Raw genomic sequence first — 19,150 nt, 5'->3', positions numbered from 1 at the left:
GGGCCATCCATAAATTACGTCACACGAATTTTAGGACTTTTGAACCCCTCCCCCCGTCCTTGTCACAGGTTGTCACATTTTTATAATCCCCCCCTCCTGATGTGACGTCACACATTTTTTAAATTTAGGCATGTATTTAAAAATAATCGAGAGAAAACAGCTATTTTCATTATTTACTTTTTTTATTAAATAATCTAATAAAATCAACATAAAGTCCAATATTTCTCATAGCGAGAATGCTAAATTATTAATAAATATAGATCAAGTTCGTAGATTTTTATAGTTTTTTATTCACATCTAAATTTCGCGTTTTAGTATTTTAAATTTTAACATGTGACGTCACAAAACTTTTGACCCCCCTGCCCCTTGTCACACATTGTCACATTTCGGTGATACCCTCCCTCCCCATTTACGTGTAATTTATGGCTGACCCCAAATCCATAAACGATATCAAAATTTTGTTAGAGGCAAAAAATCTTCTAAAATAGTGCTTATTTTTAAAAATACAAATTCTGTCGTCATTGACGTACACACAAACAAATTACGGGATAGCCAGTGGCACACAGGCACTAGAAAGAGAACATCCTGTATATGTTTTCTCACCAAATTCTATATTTACATTGCCCTTATATAAAAAAATATGTACACCAAATTTGAAATTTCTAAGAAAAACAGTTTTCAAATTATTTGAAAAAAACTTGGTTATCTGTTCTATATTTAGAAGGCTATATCTCAGTAGGCATGCATTATTGTATATAGGTAAGTTCGAGGGTAAGTTAGGCTAAATAGTCTTATTTTCATCCAAGGAACCTATGGTCAAGCGTTGTTCATCCTTTTCAGGGACACCCTGTATAATTATTGAGATATGTAAGCCTGTAACATTCAAATTATCTTCATCGTACAGTACATCACTTAAATACAATTTGTTTTTGAGAACTTAATTTTTAATACTGAATTATGAACACATAATATTGTATTAACATTTAAGTCCCTTACTGGAATGACCTCAAGAAGTCACAAGTCTAATGTTAAAACTGTTACTGATTAATTATTTCTTATTTTTGTTTTTGATCAGGATTAATAGCCTTTATGGATGAAGAATGCCTTAGGCCTGGAGAACCAAACGATAAAAGTCTGTTAGCCAAGCTCAACTATAAACTTAGTTACCATCCGCATTATATAGGTCATGAAAAGGCGGACATTAAATTACAGAAAATTATGGGTAGAGACGTAAGTTGTTACTAGGGGTTACAATATGTATACTTTTAATTATCACATTCTAGGAATTCCGGCTTATTCACTATGCTGGGTCTGTGACTTATAACATTAAATCATTTTTGGAAAAAAACAATGACCTCTTGTTTCGCGATTTGAGAGAAGCGATGACCAATTCAACAAACAATATCATACAAGCAGTATTTTTAGAATCAGAACAGAAAAGCAAGAAGCGACCAGAAACAGCAATTACACAATTTAAAAATTCAGTAAATAATCTAATGAGCATACTAAGGGATAAAGAGCCTTCGTATATCAGATGTATAAAACCAAATGATACCAAAAGTCCAGGTAAATAAATGCACCTTAGAAAATACAGGGTGGTTCCGAGGTAATGGGCCAAAATTCATAGGTAGATTCCCGAAGCAAAGATATTGCGATTTAGCCAAACATACCTTAGTTGAAAAGTTGATAGTTAAAGAGCTACAGGGTGTTAAATTCTTAAATATTTCTTAATAAATGCAAATATCCACAGAAAATTTTGGGGTTTGGGGTTCTTTGGGTAGAGGAATTGAAATTTCTTCACATTTTGGTTATAGTTCATAGAGGGCGCTAGCTGCCGTAGATTGAACATGTTGAAAATGACATAACTTTTTTGTACTTTAATTATCTCTATCTCACATTTATGTATACATATATAATTTAAATTGTAAGCTACAACGTAATTTTAATTAGATACGAATAATACTTAATGGAAAGTAGCATATATACAAATAACAGCAATAAGACAAGTGGAAAACGTCAATTATTTGATTTTCGTCCAAATCCTACTTAAGAAACTTTACCGCTAGATTAATAATACCTGTAAGTACTTAATTGTAATTTAATGCAACAGCATTGGAAGTTTCAAAGCCAAATATCTCGAAAATTGTGCGAGACAGCTACTTTCATAAAGTATATATTTTTTGTGTAAACAAAGTTGGAAAACAAGAATTTGATATCAAAGATAAGACACCTTAAAGTATAAAAAAGTTATGTCCTTTTTAATACATTCAATCTACTGCAGCTAGCGCCCTCTATGAACTTTAACCAAAATATGAACAAATTTCAATTCCTCTACCTAAAGAATCCCAAACCCCAAAATTTTGTGTGGATTTTTGCATTTGATAATGAAAAAAAAACTTAAATAATATTTTACAATTAACACCCTGTATCTCTTTAACTATCAACTTTTGGACTGAGGTAAGTTCGGCTAAATCACAATATTTTTGCTTCAGTAATCTATCTACCCATGAATTTTGGCCTCTTACCTCAGTACCAGTATATAGCAAATGTCAATTTTATGCTCACATGTCAATTTTCAGTCTTCTAACAAACTGATTATTTTTTGTATTTTTTTTAACTTCTTTTTAACTCGCACTTGTGATAGAAAATAGTATGTGCAACTCATTCGGAAAAGTTGCCATAGCGCCACTTGGGCGCTTTCCGCATTCTCTTCGCTTGTGCTTCAACTGCGTCCGCGTGGCGCTATTGGCAACTTTTCCCCACTCGTTACACAATGTACTATTATCTAACTTTTGAGAAATAATGCCATTCTCAGCAGTTTTTAAATTCAAATTTGAAAATTGTGAACTTCATTTAGCAATTTTTTTTAAGCATTTCATAAATGTTTGAAAGATCAGATGATGAAAAACTTTACCATATGAAACTTATGAAAGCACATAGAGGCCATATTTTACAAAATATAATTGCAAATTTGAATTTAGCTGATATACTTTTCAGAAATAAAAAAGTAAATTAACTTACATAATTTAATTTGCAATATTATATATTTATTTTTATTTTTTTGGTCTACAGGTGTTTTTGATGAAGAACTTGTAAAACATCAAATAAAATATCTGGGACTGATGGAAAATTTGCGCGTAAGGAGAGCTGGATTTGCATACCGAAGAGTTTATGAACGTTTCTTACAAAGATACAAAAGTCTGTCTAAAGAAACATGGCCAAATTACCATGGAAATGCTAAGGATGGAGTTCAAATCTTAGCTTGTCAACTTGGCTATGAAAAAGATGATTACCAAATGGGAAAGTAAGGAAAATTAAAAATGTATTCAACCTCACCATAAAATACAATTTTCTTTTTTATTTTTCAGAACGAAGATTTTCATCAGGCGCCCACAGACACTTTTCCAAACTGAGGACGCTTTCCAGTTAAAGAAACATGAACTTGCTTCTATTATTCAGGCATCATGGAAAGGTTTAATGCAAAGGAGAAGATACTTAAAAATGAAGGAAGCGGCCATTTTTATTCAGAAAAATATAAGAAGGTTTTTGGCAATTCGACTGGCACAAAAAAGACGAAGGGCAGCTAATACGATTAGAAGGTAAATAAAATATTGATATAAATATCAATATAATAAGCTGCTAGGTCCATGTCAAAACATCAATTTAATTTAAATGTCATAAAAAATAAAAGGAAGTAATGCTTTGTGAAGTTTAGAATATTATATTGACGCGTTCCTACGAAAACATGCTATCTCACACAAAATTAAGTTTGACTAGAAATTTAAGTTGGCTGCATTGGCGTTGAAATGCATATTGAATGATTGAAACCGTACACTTATAATAAACTGTTTATTTTATTTTTTTCAATGTTTCAATTAATTTTATTAACTTACTGTTATAAATGACAAAATTGGTAATTAAAAAAAAAAGAATAATATGCAGTGTGTTGCAACACATACATAACTTGATGTTTTTTGAAATAAATTTAAAATAAATAGTGTATACCTTAATATATAAAAATGTTTATTATTACCAAAACTTATTTGATTTTATTCATATAAGTTTACTTTAATATAAGCATTAATAGCGCACTCTTATCTTATTTATAGTCACTACTCTTACTTTTATTCTAAAAATAAAGAGACTGCAGTAAAAACGATTATAGTGGACCAGGCTAGACTCCAAATCTCGGCTCCGAATCGTTCTTACCTGGACAATATGCCCGATTAGAGCAGCTATACCTGGATTGTCTTGTCAATTGCTCTTAACTTGCATTCAGATAAAGTATTGCTTTTTACAGACAGCTTTGTATTTATAAATGCATAATTAAAAATATCAAAAATGTTTCAATTTTTTTGTGAAATACGGTTTTTACAATAGTTACTTTTCAAATAAGAACAAGATGTAACAATTTGTAGAAAAACATCATTTATTCATAAAATTTCATTAATAAAGTGAACATAGTAACTAGAATATAAATATAATGTATAAAGTTGAATGATATGTACGATAAATATGTATGCATGTAAGTGTGTAATCGCGCATGTGCATCTCATCTGCTCTGCGCCAGCGTTGTCACAGTTCGCTCCATCGATCAAGATTTCGCCCTTTTTATTTCGGATTCACTCTTGCTTTTTGTGAAATCTTGCTCTTTTTAGTACCCTTCACAACAATATTTTTTTACGGAATATCGCAGCAGACATGCTGGATTTTCGATTTACTTAATTAAAGTTTGGCTACTTTGGTATAGATGGCAAAGGTAATTTTATTACGTTAATAGGGCTCTATATTAAATAGGCAACCATCAATACATTTTTATAGATTTTATTACATAGTTTGTCTAAATATAAATTAATGCACAAACAACAGACTTTCCTTCATTCTATCGCAGATTTTCTATAAAATGGAGTTAATTTGAAACTCAAATTACTTTTTGGTGTAAAGAAATTTGTAATTTACGATGCCGCTTGTTCAAAAGCGGCAAATTACAAATTTCTTTACAAAAAAAGTAATTTAAGTTTCAAACTAATTCGATTTTATAGAAAATTTGTGATAGAATGTAGGAAAGTCTGTTATTTGTGCATTAATTCATATTTAGACAATCTGTGTAATAACTTAACTTGGTTGCCTCAGAGAAATAGAGAGGGTTGCCTAACCTGCCTTAGATACCGACCGACAGTCGGATTGGAATCGGAACGACGAAGCATAATTTATCGAATGGCCAGATAATAACGAGTTGAATTTTTAATTTCTTCAGAAGTCTTTATTTAAATTTAAATTTAATAAAAACGTACTAACAAAAACTATGGAATTGAACCTATAATCTAGTGAACTTTGGCTATTCTATTCTTACAGTATAAACCACTTTTAAAGTGTCTGTAGTTGCCTTATAGTATACCGCCCAAAACTAAGTTATCTTTGTTGTAATTTTATTTAAACATTTAAATTTTTGATTAACATAAGTTAATGTAGAGTTAATGTAGAGATTGATTGATTTATTTCAACATAAAAAAATCTCACTATTTTAAATAAAATCTTGCTCGCATTTGATAGGAGCGCTCGCTCGAAAAAATATAGGTTTTTGACAACACTGCTTTGCTCCTGTCGCATCGATATCCAGCAAATCATAAAGTACCGGTAATAATTGTTGCATACCTGCATTTCATTTCCAAAGTCTATGCAAGCACGTGGCTACCGTACCTTTAAAAAGCCATTTGTTTTTATTGAAGTGCAGTAAGAACGATTCAGACCCGGAGTTTGGGGCTTAGCCCCGTCCACTATATAATCCTTTTTATTGCAATCTCCTTAAAGTCCGCATTAGGCATAGGTATAAAATTATTTTCAGAATAAATTGTGCATCCCAGATTTTGTGAAAAAAAAATAAGTGCATCAAGAGTAGTGACTATAAATCAGATAAGAGTGTGCTATTAATTTTTATATCAAAGCAAACTTGTATAAATAAAATCGAATAAATTTTAGTAATAAAAAACATTTTTATATATTAAGGTTACACTCTTTTTTTATAATTTGTTATTTCAAAAAACGTCGAGTAATGTACTTAGCACACTGCACATTATTCTATTTTTTTAATTAACAATTTTGTCATTTACAACAGTAAGTTAACAAAATTAATTGAAAAATGTTGAATGAAAAAAATTAAATAAGCAGTGTAAAGTTATATAATAATATAACTTTATTATAAGTGCCCGGTTTCAATCATTCATGTGCATTTCAATGCCAATGCAGCCAACTTAAATTACTAGTCAAACTTATATTTGTGTGATATAGCATGTTTTTTTCTTAAAAATCTGAGCTAGCATGTTTTCCAAGCTTAATTTGAGATAGCATGTTTTCCACACACAATTTTAGGTAGCATCTTTTCCAAGTACAATTTGAGATAGCATGTTTTCTCAATATGCAAATCATAAACAGTAGTTTCATATTGGATTTATCGAATTTAATGCTCTTCAAATAAAATTCAACACAAAGAATCTTTGATAGTCGTAATTTACAGAATGGAAGAAATCCGAGATGAGCGTGACTGATTTTTTTTGACTTAATTATATGCTAATGAAAAGGATCAGTTCCAATAAGTTTCCTGAAACATCATTCGCTTACACGTTTTTACACAGCATTATTTCATTTCTATTGTCAGATTAATCAAATTTTTTATGAAAATTGTATTAGATTTTTATCGGAAATACATAGGAGATGACTAATAAAATAATTAATTTTGCCAGCATTCTTAGAATTACTAAAAATGTACGAGAGAGATAAATATTAGCAGTATTACTTCGGTCTAAAAGTGATCAACTGACTCGTACTAGCACATCAAATTTAATTTAAATTGGGCAAAGCATTTTAACTGTTTGGAAAAGAATTTAAGATGTTTGCTAATTTTAACGTTTTCATCAGATAAATGAGCACTTTTGGGTACAGGTTAAATCTCTTATTTTGATTTCAAGAATTTATAAAAATTCCATGCACACGGAATACCAGGAAACCTTGTATATTTCAATACTAAAAAAAATTATCTTCATCGTTTGTTAAATATAAGTATTTGAATTAGTGATTATATAAAAGTTAAATATTAGCCACAATTTTGATGTTTTAGATTTATTAAAGGATTCATTACAAGAAATGGAGAACCTACAGCGGAAAATCGTGCCTTTTTGTGTATGGCAAAAGTTCAGTGGTTACATAGATTGGCCAAATCCCTTCCAAAGAAAATACTTTACAGGAAACCTTGGCCACCCTGCCCTTATGTCTGCAGGGAGGCGTCGGCATATTTAGAAAAGCTTTATGGAGCTCACTTATCTAGGGTTTACCGTTTAAAACTTACGCCAGAAAGGAAGCAACAATTCGAACTAAAAGTATTAGCAGAAAAATTGTTCAAAGGTATTTTTTTTGAGTAAAAAATACCAGAATATTGAAATGATCGATTATTTAATAAATAATTATTAATTGTTTTCAGATAAAAAGAAGAGTTATGCTGCAAGTGTGCCTAATTTATTTATATTCGATAGAGTACCTCAAACCTGTTTAGCTTTAAAACAAGGTTATACTGCAACTTTAAATGGAGACAAAGAGATTGTAAGTTCATGAAATTTTAAATATAGTAAAATATATGTGTACATTTACATATTTTTAGTATTCGACTAGTGTAATAAAATATGACCGACATGGTTACAAGCCTAGAGAACGCATTCTACTAATAAGTAAACAAAATTTACATTTATTGGAATGCAAAGGTTCCGTAAAACAAAAACATTGTCTTCCATTAAAAAGTCTGACTTTTACTGTATCACCAGAAAATGACAAAATGCTCGTAATTCAAATACCTGAAGAATTCATGAAGAAAGATAAGGTAATTGTCTACCGCAGACAGTAAAATTTTGTATTGTGTGAACCAATATTTTGACCCATTTTAATTTGCAACCTTTGCAGGGAGATCTTATTTTGGAAGTACCTTATTTGATAGAAGCTATTACGATGATTATCGACACAATAAAAGATCCAGAGGCACTAACCATTATTGATAAATCCCAGTAAGTATAAAACCATTCAGATTATTTGATTAATCAAGGTATGTTGAAGGGTTAAAAAATAAGGAGGATCTTATTATTATCCATTATTTTAATGTAAAATCAAGAACGATCTGTACTAGGTACTGTGGGATTATATTCTGTTAAAAAAGTATCCGGAAAATTCTGCGTAAAGTAGATTTAAATTTCTTTTCTGATGGAAAGTTGGTAGTAATGCACTCTGATGCGAAGTTTGAGCGCGATCTGTCAAATAAATGTGTTCCGTAATTTTTGTATGTATAATGTTATGTTTACCTAAAATGTGGAACGGAGTTTCTTATACTGAATCATTGAAAATTGAAAATTCAATTTTATCGAAAACTCAAGCATACGAATGCTACAAAGCATTCAAACATGGTCGACAAGTGGTTGATGATTTGCCAAATCCGGTCATTCTTCAACGTCTTCAACTGAAGAAAACATCGATAAAGTGAAGGAAATTGTTCTTGCAAACCATCATTATAGTTTGAAAGAACTGGCATATGAACTAAACATATCTCACGAATCAGTTCGCACCATTTTAGTTGATGTTTTGGCTATGAAACGAATCTTAGCACGGCTGATTCCAAAAGAGCTGAATTTTCTTCAAAAAGAGCATCCCAAATATGTTGCTGAAGACATGCTTGAACAAGCTAATTTGTACTCTACATTCAAGCAATGCATCATAACGGGTTGCAAGATATGTTTACAAGTTGAACATGCAAACGAGCCAACAAGTTTTGGAATAATGCTTTTCTAATGATCTGAAAACAAAAGAACCATGTCAAAGTCATGTTGACTGTTTTCTTTGACTATCATGGTGTTATCCACATAGAATTTCTTCCAATAAAGATCATCTGGGTGTTATGAGGCCTTCGAGAGAGTATGCGCCGCAAAATACCACATTTATGGAAGGACAATTCTTGGATTTTGCACCACGATAATTATGAGTAAATTTTTGACCAAAAACTCAAAGAATGTCATCGATATGACCCCTGCTGAATTTTCCTCTTTCCCAAACTCAAATTACCACTATCCGTCGCAAAATACCAGATTTATGGCAGGACAATTCTTGGATTTTGTACCACGATAACGCACCGTCACACAAAGCGGTAATTGTGTTTCCTCTTTCCCAAACTCAAATTACCACTTCATGGAATACGTTTTGAGCTGACAGAAGGCATAATACAAAAATTGCTGAAGGAGTTGAAGTCCATACCGGAATATGTGTTTAAAAAGTGCTTTGACGACTGGGTTGTTCATTCGAAAAGTGTATTGCTACACATGGAGCTTATTTTGAAAGAGACAAAATAAATTTTGATGATTAATTGAATATATTGTCAAATTCCGGATACTTTTATGATGGAATGTATAGCACCCACAATTTTTCTTGGTGTGGTTGCCAAAGTTATTTTGTGAAGAAAAGTTCATATAATCGTAAGTCGAAATATGCTTCGTTTCCGCGATACAGTGTTTAAATTTTAATTTTTTATTTATTTTTATTAATTATTTCAGAGTTTTAAGATATTGACTCAAAATTTGAAAAACGCTTAAGAGGGATAAAATGTGCATTTTTTGGGGTGATCCGAATATTTCTACTTGCACCAGTAGTGTTCGTGCGAGAATGCAACAACCTTTTTTAATAAAAAAAATGGTACGCCACTAACTTCTTTTCCGTTTTGATATTTTTTTAGATATTTTGAATGAAATTGAATGAGGAAAAAATAAAACATATTATTATTAAAATAAATAAAAAATTTAAATTTAAACACTGTATTTCGGAAACGAAGCATATTTTGACCTACGTTTATATGAACTTTTTTCACAAAATAGCTTCGGCAACCACCCCCTAAAATATTTCGCACTTATTTACAAACACCCTGTATAAATATATTCATGAATTTATATCACAGTGAGATATGATTTATTAATCACAATTTTGATATTTCATTTAAACATATACAGGGCTGGCAACGGTACATTATGGTCCATCTGCCCTTACATGAGAGCGACAAAATAAAGAAATCCGCGCGATAGACAAAGATGGCTATAGTGAAGACGTTTTGTAATCTGAATAGTCACTCCCACTTCTAACCAAGCGCATCCTATTGACTATTCAGATTATGAAACGTCTTTAAAGGCCCCCACAGACACACGTTCTTTTTGGCAGTTTTACCCGTACAGTTTTATCTGTACGGGTAAACACGAACAACGGTAACAGCCACACACTAGACGTGTTTTTTGTTCAGTTTTTTTGAAATCGTGGTGTCATTAACATCAACCGTTCTGTGATGGAATATACGACAACACTGGCAGTGGCGGCGGCAATTGCTATAAAATTTATATAAAAAAAAAAAAAAAACGTTCAAAATGGGTTAAAGAATGGTTAGTTAAAAGAAAACAATTTTCACACGTAAATGTTTTGCATGAATTACGACTAGAGCCGGGAGATTGGTTTAATTATTTGCGAAAGGACGAAGAAACTTATTTAGAGCTGCTTACTTTAGTAACACCATTAATTCAAAAACAAGATACCTTAATGAGGCAAAGTATTACACCGCATGAGCGTCTTACCGCTACACTTAGATTTCTTGCTACTGGCACAAGTTACGAAGACCTAAAAAAAAACCTAAAGTGAAGTCGCAAAATACAAAAATGCAAAAAACTTCACTGAAAAAAAAACGTCCTTTTTAACCGCGTCGTCACACACACGTACCGACTTGAACGAACATGTTCAAAACAGACGGTTTTAATCAAGCTGGGACAGATATTTTTAAACGCGGGGAAGAACGACGGTTTTTAGCCACACACCGGCAGTTTTACCCGTACAGATAAAACTGTATGGGTAAAATTGCCAAAAAGAACGTGTGTCTGTGGGGGCCTTAATACAGCCATCCTTGTCTGTACGGATTTCTATGACTTACTTTGTCACTTTTAATTAGACAGATGGACTATGTGGATTTTCCAACTGTGTATGTATGTACAAAGTGCAAGCACGATTTCAAGCTATGAGCCATTACTGTTAAAATATAAACTTTTAAAATGACATAAAAAAAATGTAAACTAAAGGTTGTTTATTTTTAGTATTGAACACAACATGAAAGGTAAACAAGGTACTATTGATATACAAGTAGGAAATCCTGAAAGGATTCATAAAGACAAAAGTGGCCACCTATTAATTGTAAGTAATATTAAATAAGGAACAACCATTTATTAATGTCTGATTATTCATATGAATTTAATTTAGTTTATCTAATAATGTAAGATAGATCTAAGAAGTTTTGACACAACTGATAAATTTCTTAATTTTTTTTATTATACATCAAATACATCTGTCAAATAAAAATGTTGATTATGTTTTAGGTTGTATCGCCCTAAATGAGGAGAATCACCCATCAACACTGGTAAAAACCAAACTGACTCGTTTATGAAACCCGTCAGTATAAACATAAGTGCCATTTGCTTCTTAATTTAATAAATATATGTACTTACAAAATGCCTTTAATTTTAAATTGTTACAATATTTAATATATTTATATATTTAAATAAAATATTAAAGTTTTCTTACATAACACTGTTTTTTTATTTAGGGAAATCTAAAATGTATGTAGAGTTGTTTCAAAATCTTATGAGCTTTGACCTTGATATGTGCAGAAACATAATTCCAGCCGTCGCCTAAATTATTCTACGTCCTAAAAACATTACATCCATTATTCACAGTATCTCGAGCTCTCGTAGCATAAACAAGCCTTTGCTCCGATTACAAATATCATAATAAAATGCTCTATTCTTTATTATTTTAATTTAAGCAATACAAATATATATATAACGAAAGTTTACCAGTTGACTTTATTGATGCCCGAACGCCTTCGTTCATTTCTGGTTGTAATGAGGGACGTGGTCTAATTCTGAGTCAATGTTTTCACAACGTGCTTATTAGAAGAATTACATGTGGATACGCCACGCCTTTCACGCATTTCGCGGCTCATGAGATTTTCAAACTACTCTACCTACTTACCATAATTTGAATGAAAAGAAGACAATTTTTTAAATTTTATATCAACGGTGTCAAAAATTAAACTGAAGAAACTTCCTAAGAACTGTTTGTATAACAGGCCAACCAATAGAGTGAAAAAAGAGGCTGTTTTTACACTCAAATATTACAGCCAATTTCATGTATTTTTTTTTGAAAAATACTTAGTAAATGAAAACCCAAGTGATTTCCGCAGCAAAGTCGTGAACAATTTTTTTTTAAACAATAAACTGCAAAAAAATGTCATTTATTTGTTTTTTTTATATATCTCGAAAAATAATTATGGAATTGTCTTACTCTCAATAGGACTTTTGTAGAGTATAAAAAACCCTATAAAATGGTTTTTTGTGTGACTCGATCGGTTCATTTATATCTTGGATTTTCGCCTGGGTGATGGGAAATATGTTAAAAGTGCCCTTGAAAGTCACCCGAAAAGATCGAAAGTACGCTGCTTCCCCCACTACCGCTACCCGACTGGTTCGAGCATACTTTCGATCATTTCGGGCGACTCGGGCATTTTTAGCATATTTTTCCCCTCACCCAGGCGAAAATCTGAGATATACAAACGAGATTTTGTCGTCTACTTTCAGATGCCGTTTTCAGAATTTAAATCGGACCATTTTTGATAAATTGCCATGCTGTGCAAAAAAAGATCCTAATTTGTTTATAATGCAATTGTGCAAAAACTATACATCAGACATCCATCTTGCATACGATTAAATTAAGTAAAAATTAAATAACTATACCTACAGTAAAAAAAATCCAGGAATTCTTGTCAGTATCACAATTTATAATTTTTATTTACAAGTATATGTCTCCAATTAAATAATAAATATTGGTATTCATTTTAAGGTTTAGGTTTCGACTGATGCTTTGCCACAGCTTCTTGAACCTTCGATAATTTTTTTTGGTTACCCATAGCTCTAGTTCGAATCTCTTGTTCTACGGTTTTATTAACAGCTTTACTTACAATCTGTTTTAACTTTTGAGTTTCATCGTGTTGCTTTTTTTTAGGTTTAATTGGACAGTCTACAAAGATAAATAAGCATCATTTATAACATAAAATACTGAATAAAAGCTTACTAGATCTCTTTGTAACAGCATTCCCCTTAGATTTTTTTGTTTTTACGTTTTGAGGTACTTTTGCCTTTGTTTTTAATTTTCCTTGCGCCATATTGGTGGTTTTTAAGACATTAAATTTGCCATATTCGCATTAACCTAATAAAAACATTAAAATTTCATTTCTCAAGAATCTATCTGTATCTAAATCTAAATGATTAAATGCTCTCTTCAGTTCTGTTCGTTGTGTCTGCTTGATTTACTCCAACTCGATCGGAGTAATTCTTCAGCGTTCGTTGTAACCGAGCACAAAATCTATGCTGTTCGTTATTCAGGAGTAATTCATTCTGAACAAGATTAGTGCTCGGGTTACTCTGTCATTTGTGCCGAAACAAAGGGAGTGGAGCAACTAAAGCAATCAGCTGATTTTATTTTTATTGGTTGAATGGTTGATGTATCTGACGTATGCCGGTATTATATGTTTTATACCGGTAACCGCGCCATTATTCCATGGCTATAAATTGGCCTCAATGATTTGTGATCGAGGGGGATTATCCCTCTTTATCATGCCTCATCTCGTACAGGCCTGGACGGCCTTCGTAGGTGGCCCCATCCGTCGTCTACTCCGACCGCAAATGCGGCCGGTGTAGGCGCTTTGTGGGACCTCCTTTTGTCCTGGCTGGGCCCCGCCGGCTAGGGCCCTTTCTTCTGGCGCTCTTCTTGCTTCGCCGGCTCGTCTGTGTAAACCCCGGGGGTAGTGTCATGTTTATGTGTGGTATGGTTGGGTAGGGTAGTGCGGCTATGCAGCCTGGGATGCGCTTTGCTAAGGTGGCCCTTAGGCTAGCGCGGGAGGGGAGGGTTAAGGAGGGTATGGGGGGTGTGTGTGTGTGTGTGTGTGTGTGTCGTTGTCTTCGTTTCTTGATCCTGGCTGTCTCTGAAACAGAAAAGGTTAGCGGGCAGGGGGGGGGTCATTGGGGTGGTCACCCAGGGTCAAAAAGTTGGTGTCTAGGTCTTTTGTGTTTGTCGGTCACGTCGGGTACGTAGTCAACGGCTTGCCTGAGGAGGGGATTGTCATGTCTAGCGGCTACGTCAAATCGTTTCTCCGCGTTTTGTCTTATTGTCTGTGTAGCGTTTGTGTATTGTAAGTCTCGTAATATGTCAGTGTTTCTTACGTACCAGGGCGCGTCGGTGGCCGTGCGGAGGGCTATGTTTTCCACAGCCTGTAATGACTTTAAGTGGCTTTTTGCCGCGTGACCCCACGCCGTGGAGGCGTAGGTTAGCTGCGGTTGAAGTACCACCTTGATAAGCGTTCGCTTATTCCTTAAACTGAGGGTGTTTCCACCTTTGAGTAAGGGATAGAGCCTAGCCCTGGTGGTCTTCGCTCGCGCCACCGTCTCCACGATGTGCGGTTTCCACGTGAGACGCTGGTCCATCGTCACGCCCAGGTATCGTGTTTGTCGATTCCAGGAGATAGGTTCCTGGGATAGTGTCAGTCTGTCGAGGTTTTGTGGGATTTTTCGTTTGGTAAAAAGGATAGCCGAACTTTTGTTGGGATTAATTTTGACTTTCCACCTGTTGCACCAGGTTTCAAGTTGGTCTAAGGAGTTTTGGAGGAGGGAGACGGAATATCTAGGATCTACGGATTGGGATGTGATTGTCAGGTCGTCGGCGTATAAGTATATGTTGGTGTTGGGGGGATGTGGGATGTCGGAGTTGTAAATGGTGTATAGGTGTGGAGACAGGACGGTGCCCTGGGGGACACCGGCCTTCATGGGACGGGTGGTGGAAAGGGAATCTTGGATTTGGACCGCGCTAGCCAAGGGCCACCGTAGCAAAGCGCATCCAAGGCTGCATAGCCGCACTACCCTACCCAACCATACCACACATAAACATAACACCACCCCCGGGGATATAAATAGCCCCTAGCCGGCGGAGCACAGCTAGAACAAAAGAAGGTCCCACAAAGCGCCTAACCCGACCGCATTTGTGGTCGGAGTAGATGACGGATGGGGCCACCTACGAAGGCCGTCCAGGCCTGTACGAGATGAGGCATGATAAAGAGGGATAATCCCCCTCGATCCCAAATCATTGAGGCCAATTTATAGCCATGGAATAATGGCGAAGTATTTGCTTATACTATCTTCATCTGCCTTGCACACGTTCGCGATTTACCTCTCTTTCTAGGTCCAGTCCATAGTATATAAAGTCTATGATAGAGACGAAGAATGGGAAGAAGAAGAATTTTGTGAAAAATAATTGAATTTAAAAATTTAAAAATATCGTTGCTCCTTACGTTGTACGTTAACGGATTAAGTAATATAACACAAGTGAGTATTTAAATGATTAATAAAGCCAATAGGATTCATTTAATCTGTTATGTTTTTTAAGGATGGATGAAGTGTCAGAGTTTTTTAAAAGTGGTTTTCTTGGTTTATATAAAAATACAGTTGGAAAAAATTATCAACAAAAAACCGTAAAAGACAGAGTTAGCAATTTTAATAATATGAGGCGGGAAACGAGAAGTACATTAATGCTTCTAAAACGACAGATTGATGAAAATATCACCATGACACCATCTAACACTACTGAACCATCCAGAATTATTAAACAAACTAATGAAAGGAAGGATAAAGAGCAGTCAAACAATAGATTAGAGATGTTACGGAAATGGAAAATTGAAAAAGAAAAGCGAAAACTTGTGGAGAAAAAAAAGGCAAAACCTTTATTTAAAGTTTGTCATGTACCTAACGAAATTGGTTTACCGAATTTAGAAAATATAAATAAATATGTCAAAGGAAAACCAATTAAAACAAATGTTGTCCCAAGGGAATCTAAATTTGCACCACCTAATCATAAGTTTCATCCACCAAAAGGTATAAAACCTATCCATATGAATTCTGCTAATAATAGTAGCTTGTCAACTAAATCAAAACATAATTTACATGGAACATTGTCAAATTGTTTGGAAGAAAATAAACTTTCTTCAAAAGTTGCAAGGAAAGAGAGTTCTGTACAACGAAGAAATACAAGAGCTACATCTCGTAACCCACAAATTGAAAATTTGAATAAGGCAGAGAATAATAAAAATCCTCATAGCAAGATGGGTGTGACTAAAAACAACTTTACATCCACTAATACTAAACAAAAAACAGCTAGTTCCAAAATAGAGACTAAAACTGTTAAGCGTAAACTACAGGCAACAACCCTGCCATGTATTAAAGTAGAAAGTAAAAGTATATCTGGTACTGAAGTCAAACGAAGGCCTGGGAAGAGTAAGAGATATACCAGTAACTAAAAGGCAACTTGTTAATTAGTTCTGTTTTAGGTTCTGTTAGTGAGAAGAAAATCTCAAATAAAAATCAAAAAGAAGCTTTTGTGGAAGAACATTCTGGTTTAAATAAATTATCAAAATTATCTCAAAAACCAATTGTAAAAACCGTTGGATGGAATTGTAAAGTAGTAATTGGAGATGAAAGTTTGCCTACAGGTAATGAAAATATTAAAACACCTAAAGCTGTGACAAAAAAATATAAAAAGACACCTAAGAGAATACATAAACTTGACATGTCAGATGTGGAATTCATTGATGTTTGTAATAATGCAGAAACGAAAAGAAGCGAACTTCAAAGTATACCAAAAAATATTATGAAAGTCAGAAGACGATTAACAAAAAATAACCCAAATTCTGAATTAAAAGGATTAGATGAATTGGACCAAATAGAAAGTGACTCAAAAAATCGAAATTCTACAGTTGGATCTGCAACAGGATCTGCATCTCCAGATTATCCAATAGATAAAAATTTGACTGACTTAAACAGCTGTTTTTATACACCTCAAAAAAATAATACTTGCGAAGATTCTCCAGTTTACATAAGTCCTTTTGTAACCGTCTCTCGAGGAAAGTCCAGTGCAAGGAAGGAGTATCACATGAGACACTCTGGGGCTGAGCGAGCTCCTGAATTTGTTGTAGATATTTTAAATAGTACAAGTCCTAAAGCAGGAGCTGATTATTTTGAAAAAAAGCTTAACAGTGAGGTAAATAGAATAGAAAGAACTTGTGATATGTGGGAAAATTACAAAAATTCAAATGAGTTATCAGAAGAAGCAAATGACATGATAAATGTGGCTATAGGTCAATCAAAGTTACTAATATCTAAAAAATTTGAGCAATTTCGAAGTTTGATAGAACAGTGCAGAACATGTAAATATGCAGAAAAACCAATTTCTTGTGAAGATTTGCATGGTTTCTGGGATATGATTTACATGCAAGTTGAGGATTTAAATAAACGGTTTAATAATTTAAATGTATTGAAAGCAAATAACTGGCAAGAAATTGTACCAGAGAAAAAAATTGTTACGAAACGTGGAAGAGGCAGACCTAAGAAGGCTTCAGCTAGTTCCACACTTAAAAATCTTATCAAAGCTGCTCGTGATATGAAAAAATCAGATACTGAAAGTGAAATTAATTTAAATGTTCCTCCAGTTGAAGAAACGAAAGAGTTTGATGGTGGATACTACACGGTTAAATCACCAGTTAGAACATTAAATGATCCACTTGTATTGAACGAAAATGCTAGAAGAAGTTTAAGAGTTTCTTTATTAACTAACCAGGCTAAGAAACGCAGGAGCTCTTCACAAGGATTGACAATGATGAAAGTTTCTCAAGCTATTAAACACGGAGATGGCGTAACTCCTAGTAAAAGCATTTTGAAAAATGATTTATCGAAACTTGAGAAAAGGATGACCAAATCTGTTTTATTTAAAGACGACATAGAAGAGGACGTAGAAACAAAATTAGTTGGTGCCAATGAAGAATTGTATGATGATAAAGATGCAGAGAACAATATTAATAAGGAAAATAGTATAAATGAAATAAATTTAATAAGTTTTAGTCCTATCACACCTACTAGAAGATCTAAAAGGCTAAATAAGGTTAAGTGAAAGTTTATTATATATGTAATATGGTATAGTTAAAGGTTACATTCAGTCAGCAAATTTATTGTTAAGCATTTACTATATTTTTTATATTTAAAGAAACAAAAGTTATCATCGTTCATACAGAACCTTATTAAAATATTATTTATGCATGTACAGTTAAAAATTGTTTAGGGACTGCGCATATGAACGAAATATGATTCAAATGACCCATAGCTAATTTTTCCAATAATACACAGCAATTTCTAACAAACTTTTAAATAAAATAAAAGTAAAACGTCACCGAGTGAACGATTTGAAGAAAGAAGAGCAACGGCTTAAAGGTAAAGATTTTGTCGACTGAACTCACCTTAACTCAATTTATTTTTATATGGAGTAAGTTTTCATAATATATTTTATACTTTTTTTAATAGATAGTAAAAGTTCAGTAGTAAGTGGCTTTATTTAAAATTTCGTTGTAAAGAAAAACAGTTAAAATTAAAAAAATTACAACTTCATGACAATTTAGTTCTTTTATAATTTTAGTATTAAAATACACATGGTGTTTCAGAACAACCTACAATAAATTCAGAGGCTGCTAAAATATAAGAAAAAAATTATTTTCCTGTATACGCCTATCTTGTCTTTTGATTGTAAAATACAGGGCATCAAATATGATTTTTAAAAATCAAGTTTTGGTCGTATCTTTTCCAAGTAAAAAAAAAAACAATGCACTACATTAAAGATTGGCATAAGTAAGGTTTTTGACCAACTATCTAAACTTCAAAAAAATTATGTTGATAAAAAGCGTTATAACTATGTAATGACATATCAAATGGTCAAAAACTTGCAGTACTGACGTATACAGGGTGTCCCCCACCACGAACTCCATCGATGGATATCTGGGAAACTGCCCGGAGGATTTTTTTGAAATTGTGATGGTGTGATACGGACCGTGGGGCCTACCAAGCTAAAATATTTTCAAGGTCTTCGTACTTCCGGTTATTCCGGAAGTCGATATGAACTTTCTTATTTTAAATGGAACCCCCTGTATATTATTGCATTTTTGGAAAGACCATGT

General features: G+C 33.3%; 3 protein-coding genes across 4 annotated transcripts in view; 2 read left to right on the top strand and 1 right to left on the bottom strand.

Annotated features, from left to right (window-relative positions):
- Nucleotides 1-11,512, top strand: part of LOC108912535 (myosin-IB) — a 64,298-nt gene extending 52,786 nt beyond the window's left edge. For both annotated transcript variants that reach the window (XM_018717782.2, XM_018717781.1), the window contains exons 10-19: nt 1,076-1,230; nt 1,284-1,566; nt 3,073-3,304; nt 3,369-3,599; nt 7,115-7,398; nt 7,475-7,593; nt 7,652-7,867; nt 7,948-8,048; nt 11,148-11,244; nt 11,427-11,512. In XM_018717782.2, coding sequence (XP_018573298.1) covers nt 1,076-1,230; nt 1,284-1,566; nt 3,073-3,304; nt 3,369-3,599; nt 7,115-7,398; nt 7,475-7,593; nt 7,652-7,867; nt 7,948-8,048; nt 11,148-11,244; nt 11,427-11,441 — 1,733 coding nt within the window. In that variant the 3' untranslated portion in view covers nt 11,442-11,512. The remainder of the gene's footprint in view (nt 1-1,075; nt 1,231-1,283; nt 1,567-3,072; nt 3,305-3,368; nt 3,600-7,114; nt 7,399-7,474; nt 7,594-7,651; nt 7,868-7,947; nt 8,049-11,147; nt 11,245-11,426) is intronic.
- A 1,353-nt stretch (nt 11,513-12,865) lies between these two features.
- Nucleotides 12,866-13,365, bottom strand: LOC108912533. Its single transcript, XM_018717779.1, has 2 exons — nt 13,180-13,365; nt 12,866-13,125 (listed from the first exon to the last, which is right to left on the bottom strand). The coding sequence occupies exons 1-2, from the start codon at nt 13,268-13,270 to the stop codon at nt 12,944-12,946; spliced, it is 273 nt and encodes a 90-aa protein (XP_018573295.1). The 5' UTR covers nt 13,271-13,365; the 3' UTR covers nt 12,866-12,943.
- A 2,040-nt stretch (nt 13,366-15,405) lies between these two features.
- On the top strand, nt 15,406-18,520 carry LOC108912530 (guanylate kinase-associated protein mars-like). Its single transcript, XM_018717775.1, has 3 exons — nt 15,406-15,482; nt 15,544-16,427; nt 16,481-18,520. Exons 2-3 carry the CDS (start codon nt 15,545-15,547, stop codon nt 18,094-18,096), a joined length of 2,499 nt encoding a protein of 832 aa, XP_018573291.1. The 5' UTR covers nt 15,406-15,482; nt 15,544; the 3' UTR covers nt 18,097-18,520.
- The last annotated feature ends 630 nt before the right edge of the window (nt 18,521-19,150 follow it).

The sequence above is a fragment of the Anoplophora glabripennis genome, unplaced genomic scaffold, assembly GCF_000390285.2.
Source record: "Anoplophora glabripennis isolate ALB-LARVAE unplaced genomic scaffold, Agla_2.0 scaffold636, whole genome shotgun sequence".
In the NCBI taxonomy this organism is placed as follows: Eukaryota; Metazoa; Arthropoda; class Insecta; order Coleoptera; family Cerambycidae; genus Anoplophora; species Anoplophora glabripennis.
The sequence above is the reverse complement of the archived record's forward strand: the minus strand, read 5'-3'. Positions and strand labels throughout refer to the sequence as shown.